The sequence below is a fragment of the Benincasa hispida genome, unplaced genomic scaffold, assembly GCF_027475165.1.
Source record: "Benincasa hispida cultivar pf3 unplaced genomic scaffold, pf3_genome.v1.1 HicScf1305, whole genome shotgun sequence".
NCBI classification, from domain to species: Eukaryota; Viridiplantae; Streptophyta; class Magnoliopsida; order Cucurbitales; family Cucurbitaceae; genus Benincasa; species Benincasa hispida.
This window is the reverse complement of record NW_028325638.1, coordinates 37,203-55,315: the sequence shown is the minus strand read 5'-3', so window position 1 is coordinate 55,315 and position 18,113 is coordinate 37,203. Positions and strand designations below refer to the sequence as shown.

At 35.8% G+C, this 18,113-nt stretch overlaps 1 protein-coding gene and 3 long non-coding RNA genes across 6 annotated transcripts; all 4 read right to left on the bottom strand.

Moving 5' to 3' along the window:
• Positions 1 to 3,478: 3,478 nt before the first annotated feature.
• LOC150031308 (uncharacterized) lies at positions 3,479 to 5,223 on the bottom strand. Of its 2 annotated transcripts, XR_016525946.1 has the most exons (5): positions 5,001 to 5,223; positions 4,818 to 4,871; positions 4,627 to 4,731; positions 4,318 to 4,420; positions 3,479 to 4,153 (listed from the first exon to the last, which is right to left on the bottom strand). It is a non-coding gene; the product is annotated as an uncharacterized LOC150031308 (long non-coding RNA). The 2 variants fall into 2 exon arrangements; XR_016525945.1 differs by having other exon boundaries at positions 4,318 to 4,731.
• A 1,667-nt stretch (positions 5,224 to 6,890) lies between these two features.
• LOC150031307 (uncharacterized) lies at positions 6,891 to 9,404 on the bottom strand. The gene is made up of 3 exons (XR_016525947.1): positions 9,078 to 9,404; positions 8,611 to 8,670; positions 6,891 to 7,488 (listed from the first exon to the last, which is right to left on the bottom strand). It is a non-coding gene; the product is annotated as an uncharacterized LOC150031307 (long non-coding RNA).
• A 101-nt stretch (positions 9,405 to 9,505) lies between these two features.
• Positions 9,506 to 13,771, bottom strand: LOC150031306 (uncharacterized). 2 transcript variants are annotated; one of them, XR_016525944.1, is made up of 3 exons: positions 10,211 to 13,771; positions 9,675 to 9,719; positions 9,506 to 9,586 (listed from the first exon to the last, which is right to left on the bottom strand). It is a non-coding gene; the product is annotated as an uncharacterized LOC150031306 (long non-coding RNA). The 2 variants fall into 2 exon arrangements; XR_016525943.1 differs by having other exon boundaries at positions 9,506 to 9,578.
• A 476-nt stretch (positions 13,772 to 14,247) lies between these two features.
• Positions 14,248 to 15,432, bottom strand: LOC150031305 (pyrophosphate--fructose 6-phosphate 1-phosphotransferase subunit beta 2-like). Its single transcript, XM_090309119.1, has 4 exons — positions 15,237 to 15,432; positions 14,885 to 14,964; positions 14,400 to 14,453; positions 14,248 to 14,313 (listed from the first exon to the last, which is right to left on the bottom strand). The coding sequence occupies exons 1-4, from the start codon at positions 15,430 to 15,432 to the stop codon at positions 14,248 to 14,250; spliced, it is 396 nt and encodes a 131-aa protein (XP_090165245.1).
• Between the last annotated feature and the right edge of the window lie 2,681 nt (positions 15,433 to 18,113).

The following is an 18,113-nucleotide window of genomic DNA, read 5'->3' as shown; positions in this document are numbered from 1 at the left end:
ACAAATCGAGCGGCGTGAATTATAATATAAGACTGGGAAGGAGATTAAAGGAAACGACATTTACTCTAGAAAGAGATCATATTACCATCTAGTTCCACCATTGTCTTATTGATCACGGGCTTGAACTTACTTGCCAAACGAATTCTACCTTTAGAAAGAGATCATCAAATGATAAATATTAAACTAGACTTCATGAAGATGTTCTATCAATCCAAAGCCTTTCAAAATTGTTAAGTGAAAAGATACTCCACTTTTACATGATGATACTCCACTTTTATCCTTGTTTTTCTGATCTTACATGCACATTGACTAGTCTTTATAGTATTGTGTTAGTAACTATTAAGTTATTGGATACTCAAAAAAAGAAAAAAAAAATAAACTTTTAAGTTTCATCAACTAGAAAATTGTTGTCTTTTTAATATAGATTGGAGAGTTTTTTTCTTCTTCCATTTTTTTTCTTCTAGTGAACTCCATTGTTCTCATTTTGGCTGAATAATTGATACTCTGTTTGTCATTTCCCTTCTTATTCCCCATAAAAAATATTCTATAAAAAAAATTATTAACGTGTTATTCAAGAAAACATGAGAACAAGAATGCATGTTTTCATGAAAAAATCATACCGTGTCTCCTCTCCACGTCCATTAACGAAGTCAATGCAGTTTCGCCAGCCATCCAATCTTCAACAGAAGCAGCCAAATTTCCTACCCGGTATGCATAACTAGTAAGTAATAGAAATGAGGAAAAAATCTATGGAGGAAACTGATATCAAGAAAAAGAATGAAAGGTTAAAAGGTTAGAGACTAAAATGATCAGGAGGTACAAGAAGTGGGACAGACAGATCGATGATATTGGTCCAGTTTTTCCACTCTGGAGGAGAGCTCCAGAGTTTTACCAAGCATAGCAATAAGTTGATATTCAAAGTTCGTGGGTATATCCAACCTCATCCCTTTGTAACCTTTAAGTCAAGAAGTAATTAAACGGAGATAACACACAGAGCATAACAGCAAAGTATAATTTTTTTCGTATCATCTCATGGCCATTCGCTCGTACCATTGGTAAGTTTACATTTGAAAGTCAAGTAGCTGTAAGCCTAACCCATCACTTGATTGGGCATTTTCTTTACGAGTTCATAATGGAAGTCTAGATACTTGATACCCCTAATTATCAAATATGAATTTAAAAGATCTTGATGCATTTACCAACATGCATGTTTTTGAGATCTCAACTGATTTGCCTACTACCCAAGTGCTAAAAATAATATGTGTTAATCACTAAATTATTAAACAGGAGCGTTTAAGTAAAACAGCAAAAGTTCATGCACGAATAGAATAAGTACCCAAAGAAATGTGACTGCCCCTTGAATTGGCCGCCCATTATATGCACCTTGTTGCCTTCTCTTTTCCAACTCAATTTCATGGAAAGACGTGTATAAAACAAAAAGAAAAAACAATTACTTGGAATGGAGCGTTAAAGTAAAACAGCAAAAGTTCAAGCACGAGTAGTAAGTTTCATTTCCCATAAGCTATCCTCATCTATAATATTTATTTTTCCATAACCTATCCTCATCTATAATATCATGGGCAAGAATTTCATTGAGTTCCGAAATAAGCTGTTGCACCTGTAGAAAGCGGGTTATAAATGATATCAGTTCAAGAATGACATATTGATCCCTTTAGACTCTCTCTTTAGACTCTCTCTCGAGTCTCTCTTGAGTAGCTCTTTAGACTCTCTCTTTAGGTTCTCCATTTTCTTTATGTTGTGCTCGACATCCCTTTAGAGCTACTCGAGAGAGAGAGTCTAAAGAAAGAACCTAAGATTTGAAAGAGCTAAGTTAGAATCTAGACTCGAGAGAGCAAGATTAGAACTGCATAAACAAAAGATAAGAACCTAGAGAAAAATTTTGTTTGCCAACCTGCATCGCATGCATCCTAGAGATAGGTATGGTATTATGTGGTCGCCTTATATGTGTATGCGTCATTTTTTCATCGCATAAATAAGAATAGAGGCTTATGTGTAGGTCCTATAGTCTTATCGCATATATCGCATGCGTTCTAGCATTAAAAGTCATAGCATTCGCATCAAGAGATGATTTACTATTGTATGTGTGTTGCATGATCGCATAGCATGAACACAACCTAAGAAGTGTTAGCCGAAACTCTTCTCAACCCATTCACCGCATACTCATCGCGTCTTCCGTTTTATAACTCTTTTCGAATTCCGCTGCATTTGTTTATTTTTATTACCACAAACAACATTCCCAATAACTACTTGATTTATTTGGTTACCGCAAATTGTTCTGAGAAATTACCACCGCATATTTTTTCCCAAGTCCCTGTGTTTGACCCTGAACTTACCAAGAAACTCAGTGGGGTTTTACTTGAATTCCACTGAGAAAACTTAAGTGCTCAACGCATTTTCATCCATAATTCCACCTCATAAAATAACGCATAAGGGTGCCCATGGATGGGCGTGGAGCTGACTCTCCCGAGATCTAGCTCCGATTCGTAGGCTTTGGTCGTATCTCGGAATAGGAAGAAGGAGATGAAGATTCTCACGCCTTCTTCTCACGCATTTGTCTGGACGCAGGGAGAAAAAACTCTAGATAAGTTGGCATTTGCTCACCGGCTTCTTTATATAGAGATTGGGATCGCCGACAGCTATTAATGGATGCTCTGATTCTGACCTTCGCGAACGTGTTTTAGTCCTTTCTAATCTCTGCTGCTAATGGCGTTGTAGGTGAAATGGTCAACATCAGTTTTTTTATACTCCCAAGGATGGACGTCAGGTTCATTCCACAACTTGCGTTGATTCCCTCTATTATGCGTTATCGTGTAGCCCGCAATCTTGCATGTGACCGCAATTCGCGTTAATACCGCAATTCGACACGGTGGATCGCAATCGCTTGACGAGCGCAACTACCATGCGATGGACGCATGCCTTGCCTTCATTTTGGCTTACCCCTACATGTGTCATGCGGACATCCAATTATGAGCAAGACGCTCTTTCTCAAACTAGACTCATACATACTTAGCAGCGGAATTGCGGTATTTCTTTATGCGTTGATCCTGGCAACTTACTTTCGTTTTGGCTTGCCCCCACGTGTGTCTTGCGGACATCCAACTACAGGTATGTGTCATTCACAACTTAACTCTTATCAACATGTGTTTCTCCATTGCGTTGGCAGTGGAGTTGTTATTCTAAGTTTCCTTTTTTTTCTTCATATAGCTAAAAATAGCAAGGTTGAAAATAAATACCTCACCCCAAAATTTAAAATGCGACAATGTCCTCCTTGCCAATAGATTGAAAGAAGTCATGCGATGTTCTTAAGAAGTTTGGTAAAGGATCAGTTTGAAAGAAAGCTAGCCGACCACTAACTTTTAAAAACATTTCTTGAGGTGATTGTCCTAAAAATAAGTTGACTCTAGTATATATATAAAAAAAAATAGATGCATGTGATTCATCATTGAAATCATAAATGGCAAAGAGAAAGCATGCGGCGACTTACTAAATTTATCAATGTTAAATGATTGCGGTAATCAAACAGGATGCGGTGATAAAACTTTCAAAATTAAAATACGATGCGATGGTGCAGAATTTGGAATAGAGTGAAGGAAAAATACAACCCCAAAATGTGCGCTGTCGTCGGCATTGTTTGTCGATGCCTCCTTCTTTGCGGCGATCTTCCTTTGCATTCCATCAAAGAAAACATTGAGAGGGTAATGATAATAATAAAGTAGTTGTATCTTCATGCGGCGCCTCCGCAATCGTGTGCCTTGATCGTTTGCAAAGAAAACATTGAGAGGGTAATGATAACAATAAAAGAAAGTTAGCAAAATTTTTCTCGCCCTTTTTTCTTTTTTTTTTTTTGAAAGACGTAAAAGCAAATATATGATAACAGGTAATAATAAGGTGATGAAAGTTCATGAAGTATTGATGTAGAAAAAGGATATTCGAAAAGAATGCATCCGTGATGAGGTCTTCACATAGTAACTCAAGGACTACTTATTCCAAGCTGGGCCTTTCACGTCCACGGTGGCATTTTCTTCTTCTCTCGTTCTTCCAGAATCTTGACTGTTTTAATCCGGACCTTTTCTCGATTGATGTTTATTATGATTTCCTCTTTGTGCACATTACCAATCATTTTTTAATATATCTGCATAAATATCAGCAGAGCCTATTAAGAGTCTCATCTCATGAATGCGATATTCCATTTTTTCCTTGAGTTCTTGAAGAAACTACTTCAACTTTGAAAGAGTCACCAAAGTTCAATCCAAACGAAATATCAATTCTAAAGTAGTTACAAAGAGAAATGAGTACCTTGCAAGCAGAATCAAATCCAAAACTTGTGGTGACCTCTTTGCATTTGAGATCACCATCAATAGTTTTGGGCAACCAATCACTCGGGTTCAAATTCTTACTCCTAATTTGAAAACAACAGATAGAAGGGGAATATAAATAACAGAGTCTTGCACACACAAAAAATGGTACCCTATAGTAATTAATTACTCAACCTTATATTTCTGCAATAAAAATAACATATAATAGCTTATCTATGACAATGAAAGTAAGAAAGAGAGAGCAAAAAGGAGGGAGGCAATAAACAAATTTCATAGTTTTGAAAAATACATAAAGTTTTCAGCGAGGAGACAGGCATTTGTGTTGGAATCATCTCCACCAATTGACAAGGCCATCCAAATCAAGCTTCTTAGCAGTTTCTTCAGCTTGCTTAAACTGGAAATAGAAACGAACAGTCAATTAATGCCTTGACTACAACTAAGACGTCTCAAAATGAAAATTCTGGGAAGAAAGAATTTCACCTGATCTAGTGTTTCAATCTTATCCCTCCCACTACATATCATATCAAAACCACCCTAATAAAACAAAAATGCATTTAAATCAAGAATTGCATACAAATGGCAATCACTTCGAATCAAGACTGCACATATTCACACTAATAATTCTAACAAGTGAAAGCTAGAAATCCCTTCAAGAAAATTAACCTGATTGCGATATGGGTAGATAAATTATGCAGTTAGTTCTACATATTTACATTTCATGATCCCTGCAGGACCACCCTTGAAACCATACAACGTGCTTCCTTTTGCATGAACTTGTAGGTAATCTTCACCAAAATCATTGAAGCTGCTAATTAGCCACAACTTGAACAGAAAAGCAAACATTTGTTCTTGATTTATAAATGTGGACACAATGAGACCCTACCAAATAGTCAGAAATCACATTATGCCCTCCCAGTGCTTGGCCACCAGACTAGACAACTCCGATCTTCAATTTCTTATTCACCTGCACCGAACTGGAATCACTTGGCACCAACATTGCCAACGGTTGGCCGAAAAGATCAAGAAACAACTTTGTGATATCATCTGCGCGCACATATAACACACAATTCAAACACTCTAAAACCTTAAGAAGTAGCAACTGGCCTCAAACGCATTCAGTAAAACTCAAGTTCCAAACAAAAGCGAAATTTACAATCATAAGCAAAACAGTAAAAGAACAAACAAAACTCAATGCATCACTACTCTTCCTTTGAGACATCAATCAACTCAGTTACCAAACAGAGTAAAAAAAAAACACGTTATGAAGGCTAAAAACTCCAAAACAAGAAGAGAAAGTAAATGATCTATGGATAATAAACACTCGGATTGCCAGCGGCAGAGCTAGGAGGGCCATCGAGGATTTTGAAGGGGTTTTTGGGAATAGAGGGAAAAGGGAGAGGTTGATCGATACAGTGGGCTTGGACTTCGATATACACAGTAGAAACAAGGCCGATCTCCGACGGAGAAGATGCAATGATGAGGGAAACATCGGCATTGGCGATGAAAGGCGGAGACATTGGTAGGAGAGAAATGAAGATGAAAATGGGGAGATAGGTAGAGAAATGAAAGATTGAATCAATGAAAGAAGTGGAAAATTGAGTGTTCGACAAGGTCGAGAAGATGAAGGACTTGACTAGAATAAGAGGAAGGAGCTTGTGGACAAAATGGATAACACTCTAAGAAGGGATTTTGATGCTCCAAAAGCTCCATATGGAAAGGGGGGGGGGGTCCCTGATGGTGAGGATTTGGCCAGCCAGAGCTAAATTGTAATAATACTAAACAAACGAGAGAGAGAGAGAGAAGAGGGTTTCAAAGAAACGAAATTTTTATATGAAAATAATTGAAAGAGTATTTGGTCTCCAAGCGAATGTAACAATTTAGTCTACTTTACAATCACATTTGGTCTCCTACGAAATTCAATCAATGGCATACAGATAAAGACCTCCACCAACATTTGAATGAAACCCAACCTTAGCAAGAAAAGGCTTAAAACATAAATCCAACAAAAAACCTGGAGGATCTTGTGGAAAAGGGACAACAGGTAAAATGTTTAGAAATGGCTATGCTACATCTAAGACTTGCCAATTCAGGCATTAAGACATATGGGAGGTTTTTTGCAAGACGTGGAAGGCATTAATAGTTCCCAAAGAACCAACCAAGAAAATAAATGAACTTTCTATGGGATTTTTAGTTTTCACCAAGAAGTGAGAACGTAAGAATAGCAAAACAAATAAATAGGCACTTGAGCTAGATTTTACAAAGATAATTCAAGGTGTTGGACATAATACTTTGACAAAGACTAATTCAATATTTTTTAAAAGAGGGATAAAAATAAAGAGATAGATTTTAAGATAGAAAAGCAAGATTTAGAGTAATTGTGACCTAAATCACTCAATTAATAGCTGAAGGTTAAAGGACTACTACAACTTTTTTCATACTTTTTTTAGTGTGTTCTATATCCGTAACTTGAATTATGGACAAAAATGAAGTGATTCAGCCTAGCAAAAAAGTACATGATTAACTAACCAAATACAACAGTCGTAACAATTTTTTATATTGTTTAAACTAACATCCACACTAATGATACACACACGCAACACTAATGACCAAGTTACTTTACTAATATTTCAATATTTTAGCTTTAATGACATTTAGCTATAAACTAAATAATAATACATGAAGTATAAAATTTTAACAAAGGGCAAACAAAAAGAGAGAAAGAAATAGAAGAAAGGAGTATCAATGGAAATGAGATGAAGAAAACAGAAAAACAAAAAGATATTGAGATACAATCATATGAATGGAGAAAATTAAGCAAGAGATGGAGAAGATAGACGGAGAAACAGAGATAAAAAAAAAGAAAGAAAAAGGAGAAAGAAGAAAAGGATAAAGAAAGACAAGAAGAAAGAAATCAAGTGAAATACCATAAGATGGAGAGAGAAAGAACTAGCCCTTCGTTTCGCCAACAAAGAAGTCATCTTTGACGATTTCTCATTCCTTCTTTGCCGAGCCGCCTCTCTTCGCCATTCGAAGTACTACCTCTACCTTCCCTTTCGAGAACATACCCAGGAGCCCTCCTTTTCCAATAATTAAAAGAAATACCATAAAGCTTCGTCTATGATTTTGCCGGCCGACCCTTTACAAGACAATACTAAGCAAAAATACACACCAACAAAATTAGACTTTACAATGAACTTAACACATTACTAATAATTCTCGGGTCAAATACACAGTAGAAATACCATAGGGCTTGGACTTCGACATACACAGTAGAAACAAGGCCGATCTCCGACGGAGAAGATGCAATGACTAGGGAAACATCGGCATTAGCGATGAAAGGCGGAGACATTAGTAGGAAAGAAATGAAGATGAAAATGGGGAGATAGGTAGAGAAATGAAAGATTGAATCAATGAAAGAAGTGGAAAATTGAGTGTTCGACAAGGTCGAGAAGATGAAGGACTTGACTAGAATAAGAGGAAAGAGCTTGTGGACAAAATGGATAACACTCTCAGAAGGGATTTTGATGCTTCAAAAGCTCCATATGAGTCCCTGATGTGAGGATTTGGCCAGCAAGAGACTAAAATTTTTATGGCTAAAACAACGAGAGAGAGAGAGAGAGAGAGGGTTTCAATGAAAAAAGAAATTTCACTTTCCATTGAAAAAATGAAAAGACGATATTGTCTCCAAGCGAATGTATACAATTTAGTTCTACTTTTTTAAAACACATTTGGTCTCCACACGAATTAATGAATTTGCATAAGATAAAGACCCTCCACCAACATTTGATGGAAAACCCAACCTAAGCAAAAAGAAAAGGCTTAAAACATAAATCCCAACCAAAAACACCTGGAGACTCTAGTGGAAAAGGGACAACCAAGGTAAATGTTTAGAACTCGGCTATGCTACACAAAACTTGCCAATTCAGGCCTAAGACATATGGGAGGTTTTTTGCAAGACCTGGAAGGCATTAATAGTTCCCAAAGAACCAACCAAGAAAATAAAGGAACTTTCTATGGGATTTTTAGTTTTCACCAAGAAGTGAGAACGTAAGAATAGCAAAACAAATAAATAGGCACTTGAGCTAGATTTTACAAAGACTAATTCAAGTGTGACATAATATTTGACAAAGACTAATTCAAATATTTTTTAAAACAAGGATAAAATAAAGAGCTAGATTTTAAGATAGAAAAAGCAAGATTTAGAGTTAATATGTGACTAAATCACTCAAATTTAATAGCCTGAAGGTAAAAGACTACTACAACTTTTTCATACCTTTTAGTGTGTTCTTCTACTCCGTAACTTGAATTGGGGACAAAAATGAAGTGATTCAGCCTAGCAAAAAAGTACATGATTAACTAACCAAATACAACAGTCGTAACAATTTTTTATATTGTTTAAACTAACATCCACACTAATGATACACACACGCAACACTAATGACCAAGTTACTTTACTAATATTTCAATATTTTAGCTTTAATGACATTTAGCTATAAACTAAATAATAATACATGAAGTATCAAATTTTAACAAAGGGCAAACAAAAAGAGAGAGAAATAGAAGAAAGGAGTATCAATAGAAATGAGATGAAGAAAACAGAAAAACAAAAAGATATTGAGATACAATCATATGGATGGAGAAAATTAAGCAAGAGATGGAGAAGATAGACGGAGAAACAGAGATAAAAAAAGAAAGAAAAAGGAGAAAGAAGGACAAGAAGAAAGAAATCAAGTGAAATACCATAAGATGGAGAGAGAAAGAACTAGCCCTTCGTTTCGCCAACAAAGAAGTCATCTTTGACGATTTCTCATTCCTTCTTTGCCGAGCCGCCTCTCTTCGCCATTCGAAGTACTACCTCTACCTTCCCTTTCGAGAACATACCCAGGAGCCCTCCTTTTCCAATAATTAAAAGAAATACCATAAATCTTCGTCTATGATTTTGCCGGCCAACCCTTTACAAGACAATACTAAGCAAAAATATACACCAACAAAATTAGACATTACAATGAACTTAACACATTACTAATAATTCATGTAAGAATGGAAACTACAAAGAATTTAGGTATCTCACTTCCAACTATGGAAATCTGACCCGAGGACTTCATTAAAATATCTTATCCAAATTCGGAAAAATAGTTCGATTTTCATTCAATTTAGGTTGTGTAAGATACCTATATCCAGACTACTTGTTCCATTCTTCTTTTAGATTTGAACTTGCATAATTAATGGTAGGATTCTGATCTGACCTCCTCACATGACAAATGGAGCGGCATGAACTGTAAGACTGGGAAAGAGATTATAGGAAACGTAATTTGCTCTAGAAAGAGATCATATTACCATCTAGTTCCACCATTGCCTTCTTGATCACAGGCTTGAACTTACCTGCCAAACGAATTCTACCTTTAGAAAGAGATCATCAAATGATAAATATTAAAATCGACTTCATGAAAATGTTCTATCAATCCAAAGCCTTTCAAAATTGTTAAGAGAAAACATACTCTACTTTTACATGATGATATTCCACTTTTATCCTTGTTTTTCTGATCTTACATGCACCTTGACTAGTCTTTATAGTATTGTGATAGTAACTAGTAAGATATTTGGATACTCAAAAAAAGAAAAAGATAACTTTTAAGTTTCATCAACTAGAAAACTGATGTCTTTTTAATATAGATTGTGGAGTTTTTTTTTTCATCTTTCTTTTTTTTTTCTTCTATTGAACACCATTGTTCTCATTTTGGCTGGATTATTGATACTCTGTTTGTCATTTCCCTTCTTATTCCCCATAAAAAATATTCTAGAAAAAAAATTATTAACATGTTATTCAAGAAAACATGAGAATAGGAATGCACGTTTTCATGAAGAAATCATACAGTTTCTCCTCTCCACGTCCATTAACGAAGTCAATGCAATTCCGCCAACCATCCAATCTTCAACTGGAGCAGCCAAATTTCCTACCAAGTATGCATAACTAACTTATAAGTAATAGAAATGAGGAAAAAATCTATGAAGGAAAATGATAACAAGAAAAAGAATGAAAGGTTAAAAGGTTAGAGACTAAAATGATCAGAAGGTACTAGAAGTGGGACAGACAAATCAATGATATTGGTCCAGGTTTTCCACTCTGGAGGAGAGCTCCAGCAGTGTAACCCAAAGCATAGCAATAAGTTGAATCAAAGTTCGTGGGTAAACCACACATCCCTTTGTACCTATAAGTCAAAAGAAGAAATAAACAGAGATAACACACAGAGCACTAACCAGCAAAGTACAATTTTTTTCGTATCATCTCATGGCCATTCGCTCGTACCATTGGTAAGTTTACATTTGAAAGTCAAGTAGCTGTAAGCCTAACCCATCACTTGATTGGCCATTTTCTTTACGAGTTCATAATGGAAGTCTAGATACTTGATACCCCTAATTATCAAATATGAATTTAAAAGATCTTAATGCATTTACCAACATGCATGTTTTTGAGTTCATAACTTATTTGCCTACTACCCAAGTGCTAAATATAATATGTGTTAATCACTAAATTATTAAACAGGAGGGTTTAAGTAAAACAGCAAAAGTTCAAGCACGAATAGAATAAGTACCCAAAGAAATGTGACTACCCCTTGAATTGGCCGCCCATTATATGCACCTTGTTGCCTTCTCTTTTCCAACTCAATTTCATGGAAAGACATGTATAAAACAAAAAGAAAAAACAATTACTTGGAATGGAGCGTTAAAGTAAAACAGCAAAAGTTCAAGCACGAGTAGTAAGTTTCATTTTCCATAACCTATCCTCATCTATAATATTTATTTTTCCATAACCTATCCTCATCTATAATATCATGGGCAAGAATTTCATTGAGTTCCGAAATAAGCTGTTGCACCTGTAGAAAGCGGGTTATAAATGATATCAGTTCAAGAATGACATATTGATCCCTTTAGACTCTCTCTTTAGACTCTCTCCCGAGTCTCTCTCGAGTAGCTCTTTAGACTCTCTTTAGGTTCTCCATTTTCTTTATGTTGTGCTCGACATCCCTTCAGAGCTACTCGAGAGAGAGAGTCTAAAGAAAGAACCTAAGATTTGAAAGAGCTAAGTTAGAATCTAGACTCGAGAGTGCAATGATTAGAACTGCATAAACAAAAGACAGGAACCTAGAGATAAATTCTTTTTGCCAACCTGCATCGCATGCATCCTAGAGATAGGTATGATATTATGTGGTCGCCTTATATGTGTATGTGTCATTTTTTCATCGCATAAATAAGAATAGAGGCTTATGTGTAGGTCCTATAGTCTTATCGCATATATCGCATGCGTTCTAGCATTAAAAGTCGTAGCATTCGCATCAAGAGATGATTTACTATTGTATGTGTGTTGCATGATCGCATAGCATGAACACATCCTAAGAAGTGTTAGCCAAAACTCTTCTCAACCCATTCACCGCATACTCATCGCGTCTTCCGTTTTATAACTCTTTTCGAATTCCGCTGCATTTGTTTATTTTTATTACCACAAACAACATTCCCAATAACTACTTGATTTATTTGGTTACCGCAAATTGTTCTGAGAAATTACCACCGCATATTTTTTCCCAAGTCCCTGTGTTCGACCCTGGACTTACCAAGAAACTCAGTGGGGTTTACACTTGAATTCCACTGAGAAAACTTAAGTGCTCAACGCATTTTCATCCATAATTCCACCTCATAAAATAACGCATCAGGTGCCATGGATGGGCGGTGGAGCTGACTCTCCCGAGATCTAGCTCCGATCGTAGGCTTTGGTCGTTTCTCGGAATGGAAGAAGGAGATGAAGAATTCTCAAGCCTTCTTCTCACGCATTTGTCTGGATCGCAGGGAAAAACTCTAGATAAGTTGACATTCTGCTCACCGGCTTCTTTATATAGAGATTGGATCGCCGACAGCATTAATGGACTGCTCTGATTCTGACATTCGCGACGCGTTAGTCCTTTCTAAATCTCTGCTGCTAATGGCGTAGTAGGTGAAATGTCAACATCAGTTTTTTATTTTCCCAAGATGTACGTTGATGCGTTCATTCCACCAACCTTGCGTTGATCCCTCTATTATGCGTTATCGTGTAGCCGCAATCTTGCAGTGACCGCATTCGCTTAATACCGCAACTTCGACACGGTGATCGCAATCGCTTGATGAGCGCAACTACCATGCGATGGACGCATGCCTCGCCTTCATTTTGGCTTGCCCCCACATGTGTCATGCGGACATCCAATTACGAGCAAGACGCTCTTTCTCAAACTAGACTCATACATACTTAGCAGCGGAATTGCGGTCATTTGTTTATGCGTTGATCCTGGCAACTTACTTTCGTTTTGGCTTGCCCCCACGTGTGTCTTGCGGACATCCAACTACAGGTATGTGTCATTCACAACTTAACTCTTATCAACATGTGTTTCTCCATTGCGTTGGCAGTGGAGTTGTTATTCTAATTTTCCTTTTTTTTCTTCATATAGCTAAAAATAGCAAGGTTGAAAATAAATACCTCACCCCAAAATTTAAAATGCGACAATGTCCTCCTTGCCAATAGATTGAAAGAAGTCATGCGATGTTCTTAAGAAGTTTGGTAAAGGATCAGTTTGAAAGAAAGCTAGCCGACCACTAACTTTTAGAAACATTTCTTGAGGTGATTGTCCTAAAAATAAGTTGACTCTAGTATATAAAAAAAAAAATAGATGCATGTGATTCATCATTGAAATCATAAATGGCAAAGAGAAAGCATGCGGCGACTTACTAAATTTAATCAATGTTAAATGATTGCGGTAATCAAACAGGATGCGGTGATAAAACTTTCAAAATTAAAATACGATGCGATGGTGCAGAATTTGGAATAGAGTGAAGGAAAAATACAACCCCAAAATGTGCGCTGTCGTCGGCATTGTTTGTCGATGCCTCCTTCTTTGCGGCGATCTTCCTTTGCATTCCATCAAAGAAAACATTGAGAGGGTAATGATAATAATAAAGTAGTTGTATCTTCATGCGGCGCCTCCGCAATCGTGTGCCTTGATCGTTTGCAAAGAAAACATTGAGAGGGTAATGATAACAATAAAAGAAAGTTAGCAAAATTTTTCTCGCCCTTTTTTCTTTTTTTTTTTGAAAGACGTAAAAGCAAATATATGATAACAGGTAATAATAAGGTGATGAAAGTTCATGAAGTATTGATGTAGAAAAAGGATATTCGAAAAGAATGCATCCGTGATGAGGTCTTCACATAGTAGCTCAAGGACTACTTATTCCAAGCTGGGCCTTTCACGTCCACGGTGGCATTTTCTTCTTCTCTCGTTCTTCCAGAATCTTGACTGTTTTAATCCGGACCTTTTCTCGATTGATGTTTATTATGATTTCCTCTTTGTGCACATTACCAATCATTTTTTAATATATCTGCATAAATATCAGCAGAGCCTATTAAGAGTCTCATCTCATGAATGCGACATTCCATTTTTCCTTGAATTCTTGAAGAAACTACTTCAACTTTATAACAGTCACCAAAGTTCAGTCCAAACGAAATATGAATTCTAAAGCAGTTACAAAAAGAAATGAGTACCTTGCAAGCATAATCAAATCCAAAACTTGTGGTGACCTCTTTGCATTTGAGATCACCATCAATAGTTTTGGGCAACCAATCACTCAGGTTCAAATTCTTACTCCTAATTTGAAAACAACAGATAGAAGGGGAATATAAATAACAGAGTCTTGCACATAAAAAAAATGGTACCCTAGAGTAAATAATTACTCAACCTTATATTTCTGCAATCAAAATAACATATAATAGCTTATCTATGACAATGAAAGTAAGAAAAAGAGAGCAAAAAGGAGGGAGGCAATAAACAAATTTCATAGTTCTGAAAAATACCTAAAGTTTTCAGCGAGGAGACAAACATTTGTGTTGGAATCATCTCCACCAATTGACAAGGCCATCCAAATCAAGCTTCTTAGCAGTTTCTTCAACTTGCATAAACTGGAAATAGAACCGAACTGTCAATTAATGCCTTGACTACAACTAAGACGTCTCCAAATGAAAATTCTGGGAAGAAAGAATTTCACCTGATCTAGAGTTTCAATCTTATCCCTCCCACTACATATCATATCAAAACCACCCTAATAAAACAAAAATGCATTTAAATCAAGAATTGCATTCAAATGGCAATCACTTCGAATCAAGACTGCACATATTCACACTAATAATTCTAACAAGTGAAAGTTAGAAATCCCTTAAAGAAAATTAATCTGATTGCGATATGGGTAGATAAATTATGCAGTTAGTTCTACATATTTATTTTTCATGATCCATGCAAGACCACCCTTGAAACCATAGAACGTGCTTCCTTTTGCATGAACTTGTAGGTAATCTTCACCAAAATCATAGAAGCTGCTAATTAACCACAACTTGAATAGAAAAGAAAACATTTATTCTTGATTTATAAATGTGGACACAATGAGACCCTACCAAATATTCCAAAAATCACATTATGCCCTCCCAGTGGTTGGCCACCAAACTAGACAACTCCGATCTTCAATTTCTTATTCACCTGCACCGAACTGGAATCACTTGGCTCCAACATTGTCGACAATTGGCCGAAAAGATCAGGAAACAGCTTTGTGATCTCATCTGCATGCACATATAACACACAATTCAAACACTCTAAAATCTTAGCAACTAGCCTCAAACGCATTCATTAAAACTCAGGTTTCAAACAAAAGCAAGATTTACAATCATCAGCAAAACAGTAAAAGAATAAACAAAACTCAATGCATGTCACTACTCTTCCTTCGAGACATCAATCAACTCAGTTACCAAACAGAGTACAAAAAAAACACGTTATGAAGGCTAAAAACTCCAAAACAAGAAGAGAAAGTAAATGATCTATGGATAATAAACACCCAGATTCCCAGCGGCAGAACTAGGAGGGCCATCGAGGATTTTGTAGGGTTTTTTGGGAACAGAGGGAAAAGGGAGAGGTTGATCGATACAGGGGGCTTGGACTTCGATATACACAGTAGAAACAAGGCCGATCTCCGACGGAGAAGATGCAATGACGAGGGAAACATTGGCATTAGCGATGAAAGGCGGAGACATTGGTAGAAGAGAAATGAAGATGAAAATGGGGATATAGGTAGAGAAATGAAAGATTGAATCAATGAAAGAAGTGGAAAATTGAGTGTTCGACAAGGTCGAGAAGATGAAGGACTTGACTAGAATAAGAGGAAAGAGCTTGTGGATGAAATGGATAACACTCTAAGAAGGGATTTTGATTCTCCAAAAGCTCCATATGAGTCCCTGATGTGAGGATTTGGTCAGCAAGAGACTAAAATTTTTATGGCTAAAACAACGAGAGAGAGAGAGAGGGTTTCAATGAAATGAAATTTTTCATTGAAAAAATGAAAAGAGATATTTGGTCTCCAAGCGAATGTAACAATTTAGTTTACATTAAAACACATTTGGTCTCCACGAAATTAATCAATTAGCATACAGATAAAGGCCTCCACCAACATTTGATGAAAACCCAACTTTAGCAAAAAGAAAAGGCTTAAAACATAAATCCCAACCAAAAACACCAAGAGACTAGTGGAAAAGGTGCAACCAAGATAAATGTTTAGAACTCGGCTATGCTACACAAAACTTGCCAATTCAGGCCTAAGACATATAGAAGGTTTTTTGCAAGACGTGGAAGTCATTAATAGTTCCCAAAGAACCAACCAAGAAAATAAATGAACTTTCTATGGGATTTTTAGTTTCCACCAAGAAGTGAGAACGTAAGAATAGCAAAACAAATAAATAGGCACTTAAGCTAGATTTTACAAAGACTAATTCAAGTGTGACATAATATTTGACAAAGACTAATTCAAATATTTTTTAAAACAAGGATAAAATAAAGAGCTAGATTTTAAGATAGAAAAAGCAAGATTTAGAGTTAATATGTGACTAAATCACTCAAATTTAATAGCATGAAGGTAAAAGACTATTACAACTTTTTCATTTTTCTACTTCATAACTTGAATTGGGGATAAAAATTAAGTGATTCAACCTAGCAAAAAATTACATGATTAACTAACCAAATACAACAGTCGTAACAATTTTTTATATTGTTTAAACTAACACCCACACTAATGATACACACACGCAACACTAATGACCAAGTTACTTTACTAATATTTCAATATTTTAGCTTTAATGACATTTAGCTATAAACTAAATAATAATACATGAAGTATCAAATTTTCACAAAGGGCAAACAAAAAGAGAGAGAAGTAGAAGAAAGGAGTATCAATGGAACTGAGATGAAGAAAACAGAAAAACAGAAAGATATTGAGATACAATCATATGAATGGAGAAAATTAAACAAGAGATGGAGAAGATAGACGGAGAAACGGAGATTAAAAAAAAGAAAGAAAAAGGAGAAAGAAGAAAAGGATAAAGAAAGACAAGAAGAAAGAAATCAAGTGAAATACCATAAGATGGAGAGAGAAAGAACTAGCCCTTCGTTTCGCCAACAAAGAAGTCATCTTTGACGATTTCTCATTCCTTCTTTGCCGAGCCGCCTCTCTTCGCCATTCGAAAAACTACCTCTACCTTCCCTTTCGAGAACATACCCAGGAGCCCTCCTTTTCCAAGAATTAAAAGAAACACCATAAAGCTTCGTCTATGATTTTGCCGGCCGGCCCTTTACAAGACAATACTAAGCAAAAATATACACCAACAAAATTAGACATTACAATGAACTTAACACATTCCTAATAATTCATGTAAGAATGGAAACTACAAAGAATTTAGATATCTCACTTCCAACTATGGAATTTGACTCGAGACTTAATTAAAATATCTTATCCAATTTCTGAAAAATAGGTTCGATTTTCACCAATTTGGTTGTGTAAGATACCTATATCCAGATCACCTGCTCCATTCTTCTTTTAGATTTGAACTTGCATAATTAATGGTAGGATTCTGATCTGACCTCCTCACATGACAAATGGAGCGTCATGAATTATAATATAAGACTGGGAAGGAGATTAAAGGAAACGTAATTTACTCTAGAAAGAGATCATATTACCACCTAGTTCCACCATTGTCTTCTTGATCACAGGCTTGAACTTACTTGCCAAACGAATTCTACCTTTAGAAAGAGATCATCAAATGATAAATATTAAACTAGACTACATAAAGATGTTCTATCAATCCAAATCCTTTCAAAATTGTTAAGAGAAAAGATACTCCACTTTTACATGATGATACTCCACTTTTATCATTGTTTCTCTGATCTCACATACACCTTGACTAGTCTTTATAGTATTGTGTTAGTAACTAGTAAGTTATTTGGATACTCAAAAAAGAAAAAAAAATAAACTTTTAAGTTTCATCAACTAGAAAATTGTTGTCTTTTTAATATAGATTGGAGAGTTTTTTTCATCTTTCATTTTTTTCTTCTAGTGAATTCCATTGTTCACATTTTGGCTGGATAATTGATACTCTGTTTTTCATTTCCCTTCTTATTCCTCATAAAAAAATATTCTATAAAAAAATTATTAACGTGTTATTCAATAAAACATGAGAACAAGAATGCACGTTTTCATGAAAAAATCATATCGTGTCTCCTCTCCACATCCATTAACGAAGTCAATGCAGTTTCACCAGCCATCCAATCTTCAACAGAAGCAGCCAAATTTCCTACCTCGTATGCATAATAGAAACGAGGAAAAAATCTATGGAGGAAACTGATATAAAAAAAAAAAAGAATGAAAGGTTAAAAGGTTAGAGACTAA